The 23576-nt window shown below is 41.0% G+C and overlaps 1 protein-coding gene across 1 annotated transcript in view; it reads right to left on the minus strand.

The window, feature by feature from the left end:
- Ttpa (alpha tocopherol transfer protein) overlaps positions 1-17655 on the minus strand; it is a 96757-nt gene extending 79102 nt beyond the window's left edge. The window contains exon 1 of the mRNA XM_027403477.2: positions 17553-17655. Coding sequence (XP_027259278.1) covers positions 17553-17555 — 3 coding nt within the window. The 5' untranslated portion in view covers positions 17556-17655. The remainder of the gene's footprint in view (positions 1-17552) is intronic.
- Between the last annotated feature and the right edge of the window lie 5921 nt (positions 17656-23576).

The following is a 23576-nucleotide window of genomic DNA, read 5'->3' on the forward strand; positions in this document are numbered from 1 at the left end:
GTACACGGAGAGATATTTCACATTTATTTACAGAATCAGTCCAGTTGAGATACCAGTTTTCCAGGGCTAGAGAGATGGCTCAGTGGTTAAGAGCACTGGCTGCTCTTCCAGAGAATAGACAGGCAGGAACCCATAATCACCTACACACAGTCAACTAATCTCTGAAAGGAAAATAAAGATAACTCGACAGCAATTTCAAAAGGGCAGTAATTTCAACAATGTTAGAACTAGATAGCCATGCACAATAAAATGGATCAATACACTGACCTTAATGTCATCCACAAAAAGAATTAACTCAAATTTATAAGAACTCTATATATGCAACCAAATTTTAAAACATAATATTATATAAGAAATCTGGGTGCCCTTAGGTTCAGTAACCATTTTTCAGGAATACTACCAAGAGCATGATTCTTCAAAAAAAAGGCAAAAAGAAAAAGAAAAACAGTGCTACGTTGGAATTTATTAAAAATCAATAAAAACATTTCTACAAAAGACACTGTTGAGAGAATTAAAAAAAACAACGTACACTCTAGATTGCAGAGAAAAATAATTAAAAGACCTAAATAAACATCCCATAAAAGAGGATAAAGAGTTATTACATAGCTTAAAGTCTAATAAGACACAAGTCTATTCATTTTTAGAAAATATTCTGCTGGGTGGTGGTGGTGGTACACACCTTTAACTCCTGTTGAGTTGGAAGCCAACCTCATCTACAGAAATAGTTCGACAGCCAGGGCTATACAGAGAGATCCTGTCTCGAAGAAACCAAAAAACCCAACAAACAGACAAATAAACAAAAGAGGAAAGAAAGAATTTCAATATTTTAAAATCAAGACATATTCATAGTTTTTAAATCCCTATGCAGAAATGGCATTTAATAATAGCCCTTCATGGACTAGTGACAACTTAAAAATGTGACTGACCTTAAATCAAAAAAAAAAAAAAAAAAAAAAAAAAAACACACCTGACTGCTGGGCAAAAGCAGACTAACAATTGCCAGCTCATTAAAGCTCTGCAAACTCTACACCACTGGCACATGTAAAAGATTTATATTATCAAAAGACTGCAAGATATTCTTTAAACTTTATTTTATCAGGGATGATGACTCAGCAGTTAAGAGCACTGGCTGCTCTTCCAGAGGTGCTGATTCAATTCCTAGGAACCACATGATGGCACACAACCATCTATAGTGGGATCTGATGCCCTCTTCTGGCATAAAGGCATACATAAAGATAGAGTACTCATACATAAATAAATAAAAATCTTTTTTAAAAAACTTCATTTTATCTAAAAATAATTGTAATTCTAGTCAGAACCCACCATCATATATATGAAAATAATACAGCAAGATGCCACTAGCTTCTTTTTTTTTTCTTTTGGTGAACCAGGCATTCAGCAGGAGGTAAAAGAAAAGACAAGCTGAGGGCAAGTGGCTAATAGCAGGATAGGCTCCTGTAGCCATCTCAGTCTGTTCAACTCTGTAAGAAGACACTACATACCAGGAAGATTGTCAACGTTTATCTTCTGAGCATTCTGGAAGATGGCAAGTCTAAGATGTAAGACTGGACAGACTCAGTGTGAGGGACAGCTTCCTGGTTCTCACTGTGTCATGTGGTGGAAGGGGAAAGAGCCTCTTTTCACCCCTTTACTTTCATTAAGATTAGTACTCCTATGCATGCATTTTACACTTTCAAAACTCAAGCACCTCCCAAGGTCATACCACCTCCTAATACATGCTCCTGGGGGTTAGAGTTGCAGCGTAAGGATTTGGGGAAGCCACAAACACTCCAGAACAATGAAGCATCTATCTCTTGAGTTGTAACCAGTCTTGACCACACCAAAACTGTTAGAATGTAGAGGCTGTCAGTGACTTACTTTCACAGTAAGTAGAGAAAAACTCAGTAAATACTGAACTGAACTAGAAATTATCATATAAGGAAGCATAGCCAAATGAATAACCTGCATTGTTTTTATTTTAAATTATTAAATTACGTCCTGGGGTAAAGTCAAAGGGCCAATCAAGAAACCAGTAGAAGCATGGCACTAAGTGAACCAAATTTTTAAAAAATCTAGAACAAGTGGAGTTTTTTTTTAAAAATTTACAGCTATTAACTGCATTAAGAAAGCCAAGAATTCTCCCCCTAAAACCCTGAAATAGGAAAGTGAAGAAAAGTTATCAAACTCAGAAGAAATACAAAAAAAGAAGGAAAAAAATTGAGAAAGAAAAGTGGCGTGAAAGAGAAAGTCACCATGCAACAGGGTTCAAGCAAAGGTATTATTATTATTATTATTATTATTATTATTATTATTATTATTATTATTATTATTAGGGAAAGAGATCATAAAAAGGGGAAAGGGAAGGAGGGAGACCGTCTCTGGGGATGGAAGTAGCAGGAGAGAGGAGAGGGGGAAGAAAGAGAAGAGAGAGAGGGAGGGAAGCAGACAGAGAGAGGGTGAGAAAGAAAGAGAGGAGGATGGGAGGTGGGCAGGGCCCTTTAAAAGGGAACATAGTGAATGTGCAGATGGTGCTCTTAGTGGCTGCAGCTGAGGGTGTATCCTGTCAGAACCCCAAGGACAGGCCAGAACAGATGCCTGAATACTAACACTAATGACCTTGATAGCTGATAAACCCTACTACCTCATGAGATAAAACTGGAGGAAGATTTGAACCATCATTTAGAGAGTCATTAGGACTTGGGAGGTAGGACAAGTGTCTGTAAGTGGCATGACCACAACAGAAAAAAGAAAGATGACAGTGTCTCTTGAAAGAAAGTTTATGCTGAGTAGCAGTTCCTTCTATTGCTGCAATGGATGTCACTGCTTGTGCTCTTTCCCCTCAAATAAAACCACCACACTTCAGGTGACAAGAGAAAGATATGATGAGAGAACAGTTAATAGATACAACCTTCTCTCACCAATTATCAGACCAACCATTCCACAGCCATACCCATGAATTAATCAAAATCTTATCAAATTCCTCCTTTGCTCCAGGACACTTGTTTACCCAGTTCAGCAACGTGACATGACCCTGAGTTCCCACTATCACCTCCTAAACTCATGGCAAAGTGAGCTCCTGCTCACTGATGCCACATGTCACTCCTGTTGTCTCTAGCATCTCTGATCATACTGATTATACATTCTGCTCACATATTCAAGATACACTGAGAGACAGAGAAATGAGCCCTAGATTCCAAAGGAGCATCCTGCTGAAACTCAACCGTAGCATTAGACCAAAATTAAGCTTCTTTCCTCCCCTCTTAGTATTATTGGATCTAAACTAAATTAATCAGAAACACCAATGTGTCAAAGTTCACGAAGATTCAAGTCAAAGTTCACGTCAAAGCTCATGGGAGATGGGGGACATAAAAGCCTTGTACCAACCAGACTGTGGCTTTATCTTGGGAGAGGGTGAGAGAAGAAAGAGGATGGGGAATAAGGTAGGAAAGGAAGGGAGGGAGGGAAGGGGAGGAAAGAAATTGAAGGGTTAACTTGTGTATAGACAGATGGATTTTTTTTTAAGTACTTTTCTTTTCCACGGGGACATATCAATAGCCTTTTAAGCATTCTCACGTTGAAATGTGTGTTCTGACAGTCGTGTCAGAGCCTGGATAAAAGCCTTTTCATGGAAATCATTAAGAAGAAAAGATCAAGATGAGAGGCCTGTTTTTGTTCCGGAGTGAGAGTGGAACAGAATAGCCTCTGCTTTAAAAGATGGCCGTACCTTTCAGACTCACGGGACCGATGAAATAACTGCCCTCGCTCCACTCGCCACACCCAGGCATCTAAATTTTCAAACAGCTGCTGCCTAAATACTTCTGCAAATAGAAAAGAAACTCTGAGGGTAGGATGTAGAGTGACTAGGAGAATACCAGCAAGAACAGTCATTTGTGATTCGGAGAGAAGGGAATAAAGCAGCCCCAGAAGGATGCCAACAGAGCCGCCCCTCGTGGGTCCCCTACTGCACACATGTTATGCCATAGTCTCACAGCCCTCAGTTGCAAAGTGCTAAATCATTTCTCCAGGCACCGTGGGCCCATCCACTGGTGAGAAATAACACTCATTCATTCCCTACTACCCACCGCTAAAAGCTCTGCTGCCCCTGAACAGGCACTGAGGCAGGGACTGACTCTTCCTAGGAAACGGGAGCCCAAGCCAGCCAGCTTGGAAGGCCACTTTGTATTTTGGCACAAACGCGAGGCCTTTTAAAGGCCTTTTCAAAATATGGGTTTTGTTCCTGAAAGACTTTAGGGACACTGATACTTCCCTTCCTCGAGTGAACAGCTTTTCAAGGCCTTGACAACTTGCAGCATTCCCAACGTGTATGCTCCTCCACATAGTGTCAGGCCTGATCCATTAAAAAGCTCTTCACTTATATATCCCATCAAAAACATTTATTTAGCCATGAGTGGTGGCACACGCCTTTAATCCCAGCACTCGAGAGGCAGAGGCAGGCAGATCTCTGTGAGTTTGAGGCCAGCCTGGTGTACAAAGCAAGTTCCAGGACAGCTAGAACTGTTACACTGAGAAACCCTGTCTCGAAAAAGCAACAACAACAATTTATTTTTTAGCTGTGCCAAGAAAAAGCACTTATATCATTGGTCCCTGGTAACTTGATGCTGATGAAAGCTGCTGTCACAATGATTCCCTTAAGAGGCCCCAAACAATTTGCTGTCTTTAACCAGTTTAGGGATAAGGGTAACACAAAATCCAAAGTTGGTGTCCTTGAAATAAATCTCAGAGAGCTTGGAGGTTCTCCCTGAAAGCTGGTGTTACTATAGCTCCAACGCCAAACAATTAATAAACTATTAATTCAAATCCTCAAAGACACTGAAAAAAAAAATTTCCCTTCACTCTTAAAATTAGAGAAATCTTTGAATCCTTCCGAGAGCTTCAGAGAACTGTGGAAAAAAGAACTTCATAGTAATGATGATGACAACAACATGCCTGGACTTCACGCACCTGGCCCAGTAATCTGGATTGTTGAGTTAAGTCCCAAGTGTCTCTATATGGGAGACACTTTTATTATTTTCGATTTAGAGAAGGAGAAATTAGAGTGTAGAGATTTATGTTGTCTCCACAGGCTACAAATCTCAGAGCTGCAGAACCAAGGTCTGAATAAAAACCAGTGAGAGTGGCAACACCTGAATCTGAACAGTTCTCCTTCATGAGCTTAATGGTCTTTCTTACTGATTAGATCCAGGCCATCCTATATTAGAATTAATGAATTCTGGTGAGCGCTTGTGTGTGTGTGTGTGTGTGTGTGTGTGTGTGTGTGTGTGTGATCTCGAGTTTGTGTGTGTGTTGGTGGTGAGTGTTTGAATGTATGTATATGTGTGCCTGTGTGTTGATATTACCATATTGTCTAGCCTTGTCTCAAAACAGGGATCAAGTGCTTCTTCCACCTCAGCTTCCCCAGTGCCAGGATGATAGGTGTGTGCCAAAAACTGGAAGAAAGATTTAAGACAGCCTTGGATAGGAGTCCCCAGCTAATACATTTCCTACAAAGGCCATCTGAATAATAAACTATTCAGAATTGATGATTACAATTTACTCACCCCTCCCCATTTCTGGGAAACATTGTTTCGGAACTGGTTCTTCTCGCCAGCCTGATCCCACAGTTGCCTTGCCCCAAATGAACATTCAGAGACTTACATTAATTATAATATTGTTGGCCAATGACTAAGGCTTCTTATTGGCTATCTCTGTCTTAATTATTAACCCATTTCTATTAATGTATTTATCTTACCGGAGAATGCCTCACTCACATCCTCGCTTCCAGGGCTCACGTGACAACTGCTCTCTGCCTACACCTCCAGAATTCTCCTTGACTTCTAGTTCTACCTATCTTCCTGCCTGATTGGCCAAATGTAATGACAAATCTTTCCGCCAAGCCGCCTGAGCCCCGCCGCCACATGGGCGCACGAAATAACACACAGAGTCTTATATTAATTACAATGTTGCTGACCAATGGTTAGGATTTCTTATCTGCTATCTCTGTCTTAATGATCAACCATAATTATTAATCAATATATTTTATAAAGATGTATCTGATCGAGGATGCCAGTGGCATGCATCCTCTCTTTTCAGGCTCACATGGCGGGTGAGGAAGAGGAAGAGAGTGATTTCCTGCTTGTCCCTGCTTATATTCTGAGTCTGCCTGCTATGTCACTTCCTGCCTGGATTACAAGACTTCTTTTTACTACATTTTCCAGAATCCTCCTCGACTCCTAGTTCTGCCTAACTCGCTTCCCTATTGGCAAACAGTACTTTATTTATCACCAATAAGACAAACATATACACAGAAGGACCTCCCCCATCAGCCAAACAGTGCTTTAGTCATCAACCAATAAGAGAAACATGTACAGAATAACATCTCCCATCAAAACATTATTAAAACAGAGAACTCCTTCACTTACCTATTCAATAATAAACACATGCACAATCATCTCTTATTCACCAATGAACTGATAAGATCTGAAGGAAGACACAACTGTAAAGGCTACAGTTAGGACTCTCCAGCTCACACAAAGGAACACCAAACACTCCAGAGGCCCCACATGTGTCCCGCACCCGCTCTGTATTCCTCGCCAGCAAGAAATACACGCAGGACACTCGGATCCTTCTGCAGACAAGCTTTAATGCATCTTACCAGAGTGGAGACTGAACAGAGACTGAGCAGAGACACTAAACTAAGAAAACCATCCCTTATAAAAGGCTGACCAGCCGCCTGGGACGTATTACCCTATGAATGGCTTCAGCTCCTCAGGCAAAAATGAGCCACGGGATAGGCAGAGATCAAAGGAATGGAAATTACCCAGCGCCTGTGAAGTAATTTACATCTTGGTGTCTTTAGGCAACATTATAATGCAGGAACCGGCTTCCTACACACATGCTCACCTTGCATAACCATCCACTCAGTCTAAGGGAAAAGCATTTTATAAAATTTTGCTAACGTGACTATATCATAATAACTTGTCTCAAAGATGACAGGAGCCAAAACACCTTTCTTGCCTTTTAAGATCAGAAAACACCAGACTAAAAGAGTCTTTTGCTGTTCTTTTGTTGCTGAGTAAGAAAAACCATTCCTGCAGCATCCCAGAAAAGACAGCCCACCCCACGATGTTATGGAGGCTTCATATGCCAAGCAAAGCACTGTCAGGAAGACTTGTTCATATCTTCTCGCAGACTGTTTCCTGGGGCTACAGCTATACCTCAGTGGTACAGCTCTTACCTGGTACCTGCAAGGACTCCCATTCAATGCCCAATGCTTCTAGCCAATAAATCTATATTTCAATACATAAATAAATTTAGAGGTATATGAGCAAATCTCTAAAACCTGATGAATACTGGATTTACTTTTTCCTAGACTAGAAGAACATTAATTTTTGCAAATCTGCCACTGTGTGATGTGTTAGTCAATTGTGTGTGTGTTTCCTAAAGATCAGCTGTGTGCTGACCCATGTTATAGATAGCCATGCTCTACTCTTGTGTTTTATTCTTATACAAAGCCTAACCCTAACACCTAACCCTAACGACAGCGCTAAATCTAACCCTTAACCCTAACTATGGCACTAACCCTAACCCTAACCTAACACTATCCCTAACCTAACCCTAACCCTAACCCTAACCCTAACCCTAACCCTAACCCTAACCCTAACCCCTAACCCCTAACTTTAGCCCTAGCCCTAACCCTAATGTCCTTTTACAGTGTTACATTAAAAAAAAGTATTGGTCCTGCTTTCTTGTAACCAATCCCAACCTCCCTTATAGTAATTTCAGTGCAGAAAATGCAGTGTGCATAATTTTGCATTACTATTGCTGAATATTTGAAAGTTAAGAAAAGATGGAACTTAAACTGTTACTCAATTTGTAAAAGTACCATATTTTAAATTAGTTTCTCTCAAACCCTGGTCCACATAGTTCCAATCTTTCCAACAGTCTCACAGTCCTAGGTCTTAGATTGTATACTTTAAATATTTGTATGAGACCATTACTTAAAATATCATTTAGCATACATCAATAAATTTGCTAAAATATTCAATGGATGCCAATCCTTTAATCTGCCCTAAGTCACCTATAGACTTGCAGTGAATTGATATTTTTCACTGATTAATAGTGACACAAGGATGAGAGTGGGTTCAGTGAATGACACCTTTGCTTGCCTTTGAAATAGGACCAAGAAAACAAAACAAAACAAAAACCTAAGTTGTGTGAGAGAGGGAGGAGGTCCATGTAGTCCACTGTATCGCCACCTAGTGGGATTTAGAAGAATTCACTTTAAAAAATTGCAAAGATGTTGAAATATCAAGAGAAACAGGATTCATTCAAAAGTCTGCTCAGTATAATTTATAACCTCCTCAGAGGAACTCCTCGTGGTAATACAACATTCTTGTAGCTGGATATGGGGAAGCCATTATTCGTAGTTGGAGGGAGTGTAAACTGATGAAGCCAGTTTTGAGGTTTCTCAAAAAACTTGAAAATAGAACTTTTATAAGACCCGGATGTTGTATTCTAAAGGATTCTACATCCTGCCATAAAGATGCTTGCACATTAATGATTATACTTGCAGAGAAATTGGACCAGTCTTGGCATTTGTCCAACAACACATTAACGTTTCACAGTTGCCTGTAAAGTTCATGATGGCATTATTTTTTTTCTAACAGCTGAGTAATACTCCCCTGTGTAAATGCACCACATTTTCTTTATCCATTTTCTGTTAGGGACATCTAGGTTGTTTCCAGTTTCTGGCTATTATGAATAAAGCTGCTATGAACACAGTTGAGCAAGTGTCCTTGTGGTAGGATGAAGTGTCCTTTGGGTATATGCCCAAGATTGGTATGGCTGCATCTTGAGGCAGATGGATTCCCAACTTTCCAAAATGTAGTTTGCATTCCCACCAGCAATGGAGGAGTGTTCCATTTGCTCCATATACTTGCCAGCATGAGCTGTTTCTTGTGCTATTGATCTTAGCCATTTTGACACCTATAACATGGAATCTCAAAGTATTTTCTGTTACATTTCCCTGATGGCTAAGGACAGTGAACATTTCTTTGTTTCTCAGCTACTTGAGATTCCTCTATTAGGAATTCTCTGTTTAGACCTATTCTCCCATTTTTTTTTTCTTTTTGCCTCTCAGTGTTTTCCATTCTCCTGGGACAGGGGTCTTGACGACTTTGGCTGTCCCCAGTCTCTAAGTTTATGTACAGCTTACCAACATCAGGTTATAAGAGTATAGAGGAAAAACCAGGCTTTTAAGTCAAGTTAAATAATGTAATGTCCTTGAGAAATGGTAGTAGGAGAGGATAGCCCTGGATGGAGAGTCCACATTGTCTTCACAGTAGCCTTTATGTTCCCGAGATCATGTAACAATTGAAATGGAAATAGGGAAGTTCCAAGAACTGAAGGTTCTCTATGTCCTTGTTGCAAATGTTCCAGTACTAAGTCAAGACTGCTGTAGTATTTCCCCATGAAGGTGCAATTGATCAATCTATACCTGATGGAAAATGAAAAACCAAATCCTGGGTAGCCAACCCCTGGGGCTCATGCTGCAGCCCTCCCTACCACTCCACAGAACTTGTTCTCAATTTACTTGACCTGACCTGCCAGGACCTGCTAAGATGTGTTCAGTAGAGAATTTTTCTTTCAATAATTCTCCTGAGAGGGTCCAAGTAATACTCAACTGTAGTCCCATTTGCAAAATAATTGACAGGTATTTTATCCTCCTTTACATGGGCTTTTCTTATATTAGCTCTTATGTGTTTCCAATTTTCAACATTAATGGTTTCTTGTTCAGGAAATGGAAAATTAAATGTATAGACACTTGTACGAAGTAACAGCTGTTATTGTGATCTTAACAAACATCTCAATAATTATATAAAATTCTTTGCTTGAGAGGACTGAGAAGAACCTATGTTATTTCATTCTCTCATTTATGGTCATGATCATGGAATATGGGGAATGTCCTTCTGTATATATGTTTCTCTTATTGGTTGATGAATAAAACACTGATTGACCAATAAAGGCAGGAAGATAGGCGGGACTAGGAGACAAGAAGAATTCTGGGAAAGCTAGGCAGAGAGAGACCACAGGGGATACCATGTAGAGACCAGGAGGATAGGATGCACCAGTCACTCTCTGGTAAGATAAGGCCATGTAGAAATATATAGATTAGTAGTTATGGGTTAATAATTAAGACAGAGCTAGACAATAAAAAGCCCTAGCCATTGACCAATAGATTTATAATTAATATAGTTAGTATCTGTGTGTTTATTTGGGGCTGAGAAGGGTGGGGGGACCTGGCTCAACAAGAAATTCCAGCAACACTTGGGTGAGAGAACTATACTTCTATTCTCCACTTCTATTCAAAGAAAAAAATTCTTACCTTCTATAAGGGTCAAGCCCCATTGTGATAGTTTTAAAAAATGACCCCCATAGGCTTATAGATTTGAATGCTTTGTCATTAGGGAGTGGCACTACTTGACAGGGATTAGGAGGTATGGCCTTGTTGGAGAAAGTGTGTCACTAGGGGTGGGCTCTGGGGTCTCAAATACTCAAGCCAGGCCCAGTCTCTCTCTCTCTCTCTCTCTCTCTCTCTCTCTCTCTCTCTCTCTCTCTCTCTCTCTCTCTCTCTCTCTGTGTGTGTGTGTGTGTGTGTGTGTGTGTGTGTGTGTGTGTGTGTGTCTCTTCCTGCTGCCTTCTGATCCAGACGTAGATCTCTCAGCTACCTCTCTAGCACCATGTCTGCCTGCATGCTGCCATACTTCTCACCATGAAAATGGACTAAATCTCTCAATATAAGCCAGCTCCAATTAATTCTTTTCTTTTTAGGAGTTTCTGTGATCATGATGTCTCTTCACAGCAATAGAACACTGACCAAAACATCCAGGTTGGGAAACAGTTTGGAGGGGGTCTCTGCAACCACTATGGCCAGCATTGTAACAATCCACTGGGGGCAAGAAAGTAGATCATTTTGGCACGACTCAGCTGTAGTTAGTTTAAACTTCCAAAGTCTCACACTGGGCAGTTTATTTTAGGCTAGTTTAAGCACAGCACAATTTAGTGAAAATATTCCTGGTGATAATCAATTCAATCCCAAGTGCACAAGAAAGCCAAAGATACAACTACTTTGGAATTTTTTGTAAAGTATATGTGGTGTCATCCATAAAGATGGAGTCTGTAGACTGGCTGGAGAAAAAGCAAACAACCTGATGATATGGGTCTGGAGGAAGATCCGGAGTGGTCTCAGTCACAGAGATAATGAAAAGGCTATCAGTATATTAACCACATCTGCTCCCAGTCTTCTGGGTGGAAAGCAAGCTATACACCTCTCTTTTTAGAGAGACAGCCCTGTGTGTTTAACATTCCTGGTTCCGCTAGAGCTTCTCTGTGAGAAGAAAGCCTCCATGTTTCCCATAAAGAACAACTGTAAATTAGTTGAAGAAATGGCTATGCAGGAGTTAGAAGTGAGAAACTATGTTCGAGTAGAGGGAACAGCTGTACAAGATACAAAGCCAAGAGGTACAGTAGTGCTTTGAGAGCACTCTACAGAATACATCCTGGATAGATGGCAAGAGTTCTTGAGTGTGAGAATTGACAGGACTCAGGGGAAGGAGAGGAGGGAACAGACTCACAGAAAGCATAGGCCCAGTGTGAATCTTCTGGAGTGAGTAAAACATACAATTCCTCTTGATTTTACTGTACTTCATATCTTTACTATATAGTACTTTACATACTTTCACTGTTTCACATTTTAACTATGTAGCCAGACAAAGCAGTGTATGGTTATACTCCCAGCAGAAATATTAGCAGATCAAGGTCATCTAGTACATAGTGATTTTGAAGCCAGCCCGTGTTATGAGCTGAAATATATTCAAGCAGAGTCTCACATAAAACAAACATATATGTGTGTATGTATATACTGTGTGTGTGCGTATCCTAATGATGATGGACGCTGAAAATTATTTTTGAATTACATACAGAAGGCACCCATGACAGATTTCAAGGGGAGAAGTAAAGGACAATTCCCAACTTCAGTATCACATGACTGATGGCAGAGAAGGGTTCAAGGAACAGTCAAAGGGGGAAATGAGAGCGAAAACCAGGGCAGCAGCCATGAGAATGGTGAAAACTGACAGAGTGTTGTACAGAAACAAAAGAGGTAGGGCTTGGCAGAGCAGCACAGGAAGCATGGAAGAGAAAGCAGAAACAGAAATGAGATGGATCCCTCAGGAAGTGATGACATTCAAGAGCAGAGAACCAAATAAACAGTTCAGTGACAGTACAGGACCTATGTCCATTGTGTGCACGAGGTGAGTGGGAGAATACACTTGCAAGTCTACATTATCGTGGCACACAGTTAACAATAATACAACAGATGTGTTGTGGGAACTTCCAATCTTGAAACATTTCAAAGTAATGGGTTCCAATGAAAACTGACTTACAGTTCTACATTCACTTATTCTTGTAAATACTGTAAAATGTGTGAAAGACAGTGACATAATTACTGGGCCCTAAACCATTAAGAATAACCTTGTCTGAAAACCATGTGAAACTAGACAATGCCTAGAAATTGGCACAGGGTACAGGAGTGAACATATTTTTACTCCCAAACTCAGTCATGCTAGTAAATTTGCAGTCTTGTGACAGAATGCTATTTTAGATAATGACTGCATTTTCCCCTCTGACTTTGACCTAAATATACTACATTATCTTATTTTCCAGTCAAACTTGTTTACGAAACAAATGAGAAGTAATCAACTGAAAATAAGATCACCTTTAGTCCCAACACTTGAGAGACAGAGTCAGGGAGGTCTCTGAGTTTGCAGTCCACATGGTCTACAGAGTGAATTACATAACAGCCAGGGATACACAGAGAAACCCTGTCCCCCCCCCAAAAAAAGCACAAAAACAACAACAACAAAACTCAAACAAAGAGAGGTAGAAGAGAGAGGAAGGGAAAGTGGGAGGGAGGAGGAAAACATGAGGGATCAAGAAGGTGGAGCTGGTAGAAGGACAGAGGAGAGCAAGGAAAGAGAGACCTTGATAGAGGGAGCCAGTATGGAGTTAACCAGAAGCCTGGCACTAGGGAAATTCCCAGGAATCCACAAGGATGACCCCAACTAAGAATCTAAGCATTAGTGGAGAGGCTACCTTAAATGCCCTTCCCCTGATAATGAGATTGGTGACTAACTTAAATGCCATCCTAGAACCTTCATCAAGTAGCTGATGGAAGCAGAAGCAGAGATTGACAGCTAAGCACTGAGCTGATCTCCTGGAATCCAGTTGTAGAGAGGGAGGCATGATGAGCAAAGGGGTCAAGACAATGCTGGGGAAATCCACAAAAATAGCTGACCTGAACAAAGGAAAACTCATACACCCCAGACTGACAGCTAGGGAATCTGAATAGGACTAAACCAGGCTCCCTGAATGTGGGTGTCAGTTAGGAGGCCTGGGTAGGCCTCTGACAGTGGGACCAGTATTTATCCCTAATGCACAAATGGGCTTTGGGAGCCAATTCCCTATGGAGGGATTGGCTAGACACATCCTGCCCCAAGTGATGTGACAGACTTTGATGATCCTTGGAAGGCCTCACCCTCTCTGAGGAGTGGGTAAGAGTGGGTTGGAGGGGTTGTTGGGGGGCATGGGAGGATGGTAGGGAGAGGAAACTAAGATTGGTATGGAAAATAAGATTTTTAATTAAAGAATTTAATAAAAAACCAACAAAAAACAAAACAGTATGATAACATCAAATATAATAATGTTCAAAAGTTGAAGCTTCCTTTATCTCCAATCCTCAGTATCCTGGTTTCTCAGTTCCAAAACCTATTCTACTTCCTCCCCTTTGCTATTCTTCTACCCCTGACATTTCACCTTGGGGATTCTTACTTAGGTCAGGCCTAAGTTAGGCCTAGCCTAACTTCCTCAAGGAGGCATTTATCCTAACAGCATGAAAGGCTTATGTGATTCCACCTTGGCAATATTTCTTTGATTTGCTATGTATTTTTAAAACCTGCCTCCTGAATAGATAGTAAGCACCCTAAGGTCAAGGACACCTCCTGGCACAAATTGGCACTCAGGCAACACTAACTGAATTAGATAGAGCTTTATGGACCAAACATATAAATAGGTATAATAGGCCATAATTTCTGCTTACAAATGCAGATTTATAACAAGTATAACATGATCTGTGTTTCCACATGACTTCTATTTCATGGCATCATTATAGAGGCTGACATAAACTTTGCCTTGGTCAATGCTGTCGGTCTTTCTTCTCTTTTCCCTCCCATGTTATAGAGACACATTATTGGAAAGGAACTAGTTGATCCTCTGGGTCATTCCTCCTCTGGGCTACTTTAGAACCTCCCATGAGGTTGTCTAGACCTGCCAGACAGAGAGAGGCCACACTTTCTCTGGGTGTCACTGCCACCACGAAGTTCTCCTTGGAGGGAAGACCCTTCAAACTCAGCAGGTCCAGCTTTCAGCACAGCCAATGTCCCCGTGCTTCCCCTGTCAGTATTTGAATTCTTGGCCTTGAGGGATTCTTGCTTGCAGAATGTAAACAGATGTAAAAGAGGAAGAGAAAAAAATAGAGGAAGAAGAAACTGTATTGTTACGGATATCTTCTAGTTTTCTTACCTATTCCTTGGTGTCTGCATTTTCTCATTTGACTTCTGTCTAAAATTAAAAAGGTGGGAGGAGAGTTGCCCCATGCCACTGACACCTCTGCTTTGTTTTCTGGAGCCACATTCCTTCCTTGAATAAAAATGGAAGAGTGTGGGGACATGTTAAAATCATAAAAATCTCAATAACTGAAATGAAAATAAATCATAAATTTAGATTAAAAAAAAAAACATTGTGCTGGGCAGTGGTGGCACAGACCTTTAATCCCAACACTCAGAGGCAGGTGGATCTCTGAGCTCGAGGCCAGCCTGGTCTCCAGAGTGAGTTCCAGGTCAGACAGGTCTATACAGAGAAACCCTGTCTCAAAAAACCAAAATAAATAAATAAATAAATAAATAAATAAATAAATAAATAAATCATGCCTTTTGTGGTTAAATATGAACTGTCTCTTTCAGGTTCATGAATGTCTAGGCTGAAGGCTTGCTCTGGAAAACCACAGAAACTTTGAGGAGTGTGTGGGAGGGTAGGACTAGCTGTAGGACCATCCTAACCCCTTCCTGTCTCCTTCTGACCTGCAAGGCCATAGGGTAAGCATAGGTCTTCCATTATGGCCTCCCCCCTATGAGGTTCGGCCTCACTTCAGAACCAGAGCAGCAAAGCTAAAGTGGCATGACCCGAAACCATGAACCAAAATTATCCTTCCTTCTGTTTGAGCTGTTTGTGTTGGGTATTTTATCACAGTGACAGTAAACTAATCACAAGTACCAAATGAAATATTCACAGTGGAATTTAGGGTTATTTGGAAATTGTTCATAGGAGAATGTGGAGCAATGCCATTGAATGGACTATCTATTGACATCTTCTCAAAGGGAGTTACCATTGGATGAGTCCCTTCTGGGTCCCAGGTAGTGGAAATATGTACTCGTCCAAGCAGCCCTGTAAGGTTGGCATGATGACTGCAGTTTTAAAAGGAGAACACTGGGTCAGCAAGATGGCTCAGGGGATAAAAACGCTTGCTATGGACCAGGCACAGTGTCATAGTCCTTCAGTCCCAGCACTGTGGAGGCAGAGGCAGGAGGATCTCTGTGAGGTCTTGGCTAGCCTGATCTACATAGAGAATTCCAAGACTGCCAGGACCACATAGAGGGACCCTGTGACAAGCAAATTGCATTGCCATCTGCAATGCAATCCTTAAAAAACGCTTGATGTAGTTGAACTCATTTGTACTCCTAGCTTCCCTAAGGTGAGATGCAAGATAAAGACAAGAGGCTAAGGTGGGAGCATCTGGGACACCTAGGCTTGGGTAGGCAGTGTAACAGAAATGATAGAGACTTTGCCTCAAAATAAGGTAAAAGGAAAAGGGCAAGTCTTAAAAGTTGTCCTCCAACCTTCACAAACACATCATAATATGGCACACATACACATGCGTGTACATACACACACACACACACACACACACACACTCACACACAGACACACACACACACACACACACACACACACACACACACACACACACACACACACACACACGGTGTGCAGTAATCAGAAAAGGAAAATTAAAATGAGTAAACTAAGAAACTGTTAAATATTGGCAGCCCAGCAAGGATCTGAAGGCTCAAGTGTAAGTAAAACATCAGTGCCCCCACTATTTTGACTGTGTCTCATAGAACTCTGAACTGAGCCTGATATTCAGGAAGGAGACTCATTAGCTATGTTAGTCACTTTCAGTGGTCACCATGAACACAACAACCATCTATAAGACACAAACCATCTCCCAGTTCCACTAAGCAGGCTGTGCTGCTGGTGAAGCCTGAAGTACTCTTTTTGTTACCCTTCCCAGCTTCAGGTTTGCTGGTGTGGTTCACCTATCAGATTGCCTCCTGTTTCTCAGGTATTCTCCCTGTGTGTGTCTGTGTCATTAACCTCTTCTTAAGTGGACATCGGTCATATTGGCATAGAATCCCAGTACATTTCAGTACAAATGCATCTTAAGTAACTAAATCTGCAAAAAACCCTACTTCCTACTAAGCTTGTAGTCCAAGATTTTAGGCACTGCACTTCCATAGATGTCCCATGGCCCCAGGTGGTGAGGAATCAAGTCAGGACATTGTACATTCACTCTGAGCTACAGCCCCCAGCCTTGGACTTCAACATTTGGTGGGGACACAACTAAACCCATAACATATAGCTTGTAGGTTCTAGGTACCTTAAGACTAAATTCTCATCACCAAAAAAGCAAGTTATTTTTATATACAATGAACTAGCATTTAGTGGTTAAGTTCCTATAAATTGAGAAAAGTATTAGTAAATACATCAATTTTTCCATTATTAACTGGCACTTATAGATTTAGAAATGTCTAGTCCTGAGTAGTATATTAAAATGCTCAAAATATTTGAATATTGTCTCTTCATGAGTACTGATGATATAACAAATTAATAAAGAAATTAATATTTTCATAATTTGATGTGTCTCTGTGTGTTGCTAGGGATTGAATCCAGAGTTTCACATATGGTGATTCAACTCATGATGGAGATTAGAAGGTCACTCTGTGAATGTGGAAGAGAGACAAAAGGTTCAACTTCCATGACCACTAACTCAACCTCTAGAGACGAAAACTTTAACTCCTTTACCGGTGCACTGCCTCTATAACCCAAACACCTGTTAGGTTCCCTGCCAACGGTGCTGCAATGGTGAAAAAATTCCAGAAATAAGTTGCTGAGGGAGAAAACCACACCCAAGCCATCATAACAAATGAATCCACACTTCCTTAGTGAAACTCTAGCACTCTTGACATTTTAGCACATTTTAATATTACAGCACAAGGAACATGATAACCACTGTCTTAGTGACTGTTCTATGCTGTGATGAAACACCATGACCAAGGAAACTGACAAAAAAGGAAGCATTCAATTGGGGATTTGCTTACCATTTAAAAGGGGAAATCTATGAACATCACAGGCAGCACAGTGTCAGGCAGGCATGGTGTTGGAGCAGTAACTGAGAGCTCACAGCTGATCTGCAAATTTCAGGCAGAGAGAAAGTGACACTGGGTTTTGTGTGGGCTTTTGGGACCTCAAATTCCACCCTCAGTGACTCACTTCCTCCACAAAGGCCACAGCTCCTAATCATTCCCAAAACAGTTCCACTAACTGAGGACCAATCATGAAAAGATATGTGACTAGAGTAGTTATTCTCATTCAAACCACCGCAACCACTAGCATTTCTTGCATGTGTACTGTGTGCTAGCAACAGTGTAAGCACTGAACAAGCATAAGTAAGTAAATATATAAATAAATAAAAGTTGCCATAATTGCTGGGCCATGGTGACACACACTTTTAATCCTAGCACTTGGGTGGCAGAGGCAGAAGGATCTCATGAGTTAGAGGCCAGCTTGGTGTATAAAATGAATTGCAAGACAGCCAGAGTTACACAAAGAAACCCTGCCTCAAAAAAAAAAATTGCTGTAGTCATGGTATTTCTTCACAGCAATAGAAACCCAAACTAATACACTAACCAAAGTAAGAGTGTTTATCAGCACTCTTTAATACAACTACTCAAGTGACATTGCACAAGTCACAAAATAGTTCCAAATGTCAGTAGTCTCGTGTGTAAAATGAAGGTATACTTGCAGTTTGCCTAAATTAATTAACAAATGTAAATGGCTTAGCCCGCATTAGCCATATGACAAGTACTCATTAATCATATTTATGAGTCAGAACAATATGATAGCTTATTATTTGAAAAGTACTCAGAGGGTGGAAAGACAAGATAATTAATTTTGATGGATAAAACCAGAAGAGGAAATTACAAGAAAAGAATGGGCCTAGAAGAATAGGGAAAACATGAATAGGTAAAAAGGAGCACTGATGTTGTAAAATCTGCACAAATCAACAGGTCCAGGCGTGCTGCCACTGCTTGGAGGAAGAGTCAGAACTGTAACATCACACTTTACAGCTGTGGGCCCCAAGTTCATTTCCACCAGCATTATTAGGAGTTTTTATTTTTTATTATTTATTTTCAATTTTTTTGAGACAGGGTTTCTCATTGTAGCCCTGGCTGTCCTGGAACTCACTCTGTAGATCAAGGTGGCCTCAAACTCACAGGGATCTGTCTGCCTCTGTGTCCCACGTGCTGGGATTGAAGGCATAAAGGCTTGTGTCACCACTGCCCCACCCACCAAGGAGTTTTTAAATGCCTTTTTATAGCCATCAACAATTTTCACTCCTCTGTTCCCATGCATGTGGACCACTGCCAGTAATCCATTGACTACTTTCCTCTGTACCCATACATTGCCACTCTTACAGCACCAGAAACAGCTGTATTCCATGCAATGGTCCCTCTGGCTCCTGGTTTTCTAAGTCGTATATATTTGATTTTTTTTCTTTCCAACAACCACTGTGCCTGAAGTCATGGGCCACTCAGGCCACAGGGTGAAGAGAGCAGTGCTGTGGTTTGGAATGCAGGGAGAGGCACCTTAAAGCCTTATCTGTGGTGATATTTACGATTTATTAAAGTTTGCCTGAGGATTCAGAAAGCAAAGTCAGCCTCAAGCTACAGAGATCAGGCAGTATGATACATACCTTTAATCCCAGGACTCAGTATTAAGAGGTTCAAGGCTACCATGGTCTACACAAGAATGAAAAGTAACAGAGTTTGTGCCTTCCATCCCAGCACTAGGAAAGGAGATGAGACAGGAGCAAGGTCTCAGAGCTAGCATTCATTTTCCAGACACAATGAGGATAGGAAGACATTGAGTCTCAGGATTCTCCAGCCACGCTGAGGAAAGCTGGAAAACTCAGAACCCACTACTCTATGAAAAAACAAACAAACAAACAAAAAATCAAAAAAAGAAAAAAAAAAAAGAAGAAAAAAGCAGACTCCTGTTAGTTTCCGAAAGACTGTCTTTTCCCCCCAAGAGCTGATCTGGAATGAATGCCAGCAGCTCTTGGCCACCCTCTTGATGGCTGAGGAGTGGACAGGATGTAGCTTGAGTATAGGAAAGGTGCCCTTGTCCAGGTGGAAAATCATTTGAGAACAGTGCAGCCTAAATAGAGTAGATTCCTCTACCCAACCTGACTTCGACCTCAACACAAACCAAGGCAAGGATGTTCTGGACAGTTTTTGCTAGGAGCTGTTAGGATTGAAGGTAACTTTTGTTATGCAGTTGGCCCCAGAAGCAGAATGTTGTATACTAATAAATAAATAAATACATAAATAAATAAATAAATAAATAAAATCTTAAAAAAAAAAAAAAAACCTTAAGGGACTCAGTGCTCAAGTAGACAAAGACCTAAGCCATCTGGAAATTTCTATTTTCCACCTGGAAGCCCCAGTTTCCTTAGCAGAGGTTGTTCTTTAGAATTACAAGGGTTAGGACCTCCTCTGCATGCAATAAGGAGACACTAGGAGAAACTTGCTCTTATGCCAACCAGTCAGCTTAATTAGAGAAAGTTTAACTATGGTCAGAAATAACCTTAAGGAAGGAGAAAAGAGACACCGAACATCTGACAACTTGTATCAATCCTTGTTCTCTTGGTTAACTTCTGTAGCATCAATAATAGTTGGTCTTAACAATAAAAAACCAGACACACACACAAAAAAAAAAACCAGAGACACACACACAAAAAAAACCAGAGACAGATATTGGGGTTCAAGGAGAAGATCAGAAAAGCAAAGCAGTCAGCCACCAGAGAGTTCTAACCTCCACCAATGCCCAGACAGAAGGGGTGAACTACCAAACCTCAGATTGCATCTCCAGACTGCACTGTTCCTCAGACTGCCTCAGACTGCAATGAGTTCCTGTCTCTTCCTGCCTTATATTCCTCTCTTGACTAGCCATATCACTTCTGTCACCACCTGCCTAGGGCTGGGACTGAAGGTGTGTCAACCCAAGTGCTGGGATCAAATGTGTGAGCTCTGTTTCTTTTTTAGACCAATTCACTCCCAAATGGTCTTGAACTCAGAGATCCATGTGCACCTGTTTCCTGAGTGTTGGGATTAAAGGTATGTACTACCACTGCCTGGCCTCTATGGCTAACTAGTATGGCTGATGGGATTAAAGGTATGTACCGCCACTGCATGGCCTCTAAGGCTGTGGCTGGCTTTGCACTCTGATCTTCAGGCAAGCTTTATTAGATCATAAACAAAAAAATATCACCACAAACTACTCCACTTCTAGGCAGTTTCTAGGCCATTTATCCTTTTTCTCCTAGCCCTCACTATAGGATCCTGCTTGCTCAAATGCATACTGAACTATGTAAAACTGAGAGTGAATTCTGTTAAATTGCTAGTGCTGAGGTGATGTAATCCCCTCCCTCAAGATGAGCCTGTGATTTGACCCATGCCCACAGAACCAGTGCACAATGCAGCAGCCACCCCCCACCCCAGACTTTAGCACAACTAGTGCCATGTTAGAGGCACTAACATTGTCACCTTAAATCCCAGCACATAGGCCCCAAGACCTACCAAATTGGAACAAAGACCTGGTCCATAGTTCCAGGAAAGTCTGTGAGTAACAAAAAATACTTCAAATGTACTAACCTTGTTTTTTGTTTTGTTTTGTTTTTGTAGTTCTGTTTCTTACTAACTGACATGGACCAATGAGGATGTGGGTTTTGTGCATAAAAGAAAAAGAGCTGTAAGGCCTGGGCCTTATAGATTAATACTATTCTCAGCCTTAGCCATAGACGTTTTTCTTTACAGAAGGTGACTGCCAAGGCCGAAACTTGGAGCTGCTCAAAATGCTGAGAATGAGTGGCTATTGACTAATCAGCCCTATGTGGGACACCTTTATCATGCCCTCTACAATTCAGAAAGCATCGCAGAAGAGTGTCAGAAAGAAAGGAGGGTGTGGAGAATGGGAAAATGCCGGAAAGTGCTCTTTTCTGGGGATGGTATTGCTTTACTCAGAACTGAAGCAGTTGTGGTTGCTTATACAAGATGGGAAGGTCAACATTCCATCAAGGAAGGGGAGGGGCTCATGAGACTCCACCCCTCTTTGAGGAGGTACAGGCTGTTAATGTTTTCTGGGAGTCATATTTCTCAATGGGCTAGACATGGTTAAGTTCCCAGGTGTAGGCATGATTAAGTCCCCCCACTCCCCACGTGCTCCAGTAAACAGCCCTCACCTCTGCTCCTAGCAACTGCAATTAAATTCAATGAGTCACAGAAACAAACCAACAATCAAAAGACATGAAAATAGTAGAGGGAATTGTTAGGATAAAGAAAGGGTTCAGCAGGGGTGAGAGAGGAATGAGAGAAGATAATAAAGTATGAAATCGACTAAAATACATTGCATATGTATGAAATTGCCAATGGATAATAAGTAACCCTTTAACCACCCCCAAATAATTTAGTATTGTCTACATCAATGAGAAGGAACACTCACTTAATTATCACAATGTGTCAATTTGAATATGGTCTGAGACTCTTTGTTTGCCGACAGTGTATTTATAGCATGGTTACTAATTCTAAGATATTTGCAGGCTCCAAAACCACCCGATAGCACATTCTTTGTCACAGCCATGTGGATGTGCAGGAAGGCAAAAGGATTTGCATTGCGGGAAGAAGGGTTAGTCCCAGATGTGAACCAGGCCATGATCTGCTCACTTGTATTGCAAACAAGTTTCCTTTGGGTAGTCTATTTCACACCTTCAAACCTTGTCCTTACTGATTTCATTGTTTAAAATGGCTGCCACATACAGTGCTGAAGTTTAGTGTATTCCCTATGAGAGACCTCAATATGCCTTACAGGAAAAAGTAAGTGTTCTAGATTGTCTGCATTCAGAAAAACAAACAAACAAACAAACAAGCAAAAACCAAGCCAGGCATTGGTGGTGCATGCCTTTAATCCCAGCACATGGGAGGCAGAGGCAGGTGGATCTCTGTGAGTTCGAGACCAACCTGGTCTACGAGAGCTAATTCCAGGACAGCCTCCAAAGCCACAGAGAAACCCTGTCTCGAAAAAACCAAAAAACAAAACAACAACAACAACAAAAAAAGACAAAAAAAAAAAAGACAAGTGTCACTGTGCTGTTGTCTTTGAGTCTGAGGTTAATGAATCCACAGTTTATATTAAACAAGAGGTCTTTAAGCACAAGCATTAACAAAACAAGGCTGCATAAATGATCTGTTGATGAAAATGTGACTCAAGGCTTGAGGGAATATAATGCTGTTTTACACCTGGGAACAATGGTCCTATGATAGTTAATTGAGTATCTGAGTAGGCTTTATTTAGAATCTAACTTGTGAATAGCAACAATGGAATCTATGCTTGTTTTTATATTCCAATTATTTAAAAAATATTTTTATTGTTGAGGGTTTGTAATAGATAAGTAGATAGAATAACATAACTCATCCTTAGGGAGCTTTTGCCCAGGTTCAGCAATAACTAACTCATGACCAATTTTGTTTCTTCTCTAATTCCCCCAATCCCTTCTCTCCTGGGAATTTGACTTTCTTTGGCAGGAAGGGCCAGGGAGACGAAATAATATAAAAATAACCTTTGTAGTCACAGTGACAGGATGAAACCTACTCAGTGGGAGACTAAGGCCTAGGCTGAGCAGACAGTATACAGCCTGTGCTTTGAGCATTGGAACATTCCTAAACTCTCTGTGTCACATTCTCTACAGTGCAGGATTGTTCACTGGGAAAGGATCCCCAGCTTTTGGAAAATGGAGTATCTGGGCTGGAAAGATGGCTCAGACATTAACAGCACAGGCTGCTTTTCCAGAGGCCCTGAGTTCAATTTCCAGCAACCACATGGTGGCTCACAACCATCATGTGCCCTCTTCTGTCTTGCTTGCACACATGCAGACAGAGCACTGTATACACAATAAATAAATCTTAAAAAAGAAAAGAAAAAAATGGAGCATCTGGGAGCCCCTGTGGGATGGAAGACTAGAGAAGTTTCTGAGCTAAGTCAAAGTCTAAGGGATGGGTGGCATTTGC

This window comes from Cricetulus griseus, chromosome 2 (genome assembly GCF_003668045.3).
Source record: "Cricetulus griseus strain 17A/GY chromosome 2, alternate assembly CriGri-PICRH-1.0, whole genome shotgun sequence".
Classification (NCBI taxonomy): Eukaryota; Metazoa; Chordata; class Mammalia; order Rodentia; family Cricetidae; genus Cricetulus; species Cricetulus griseus.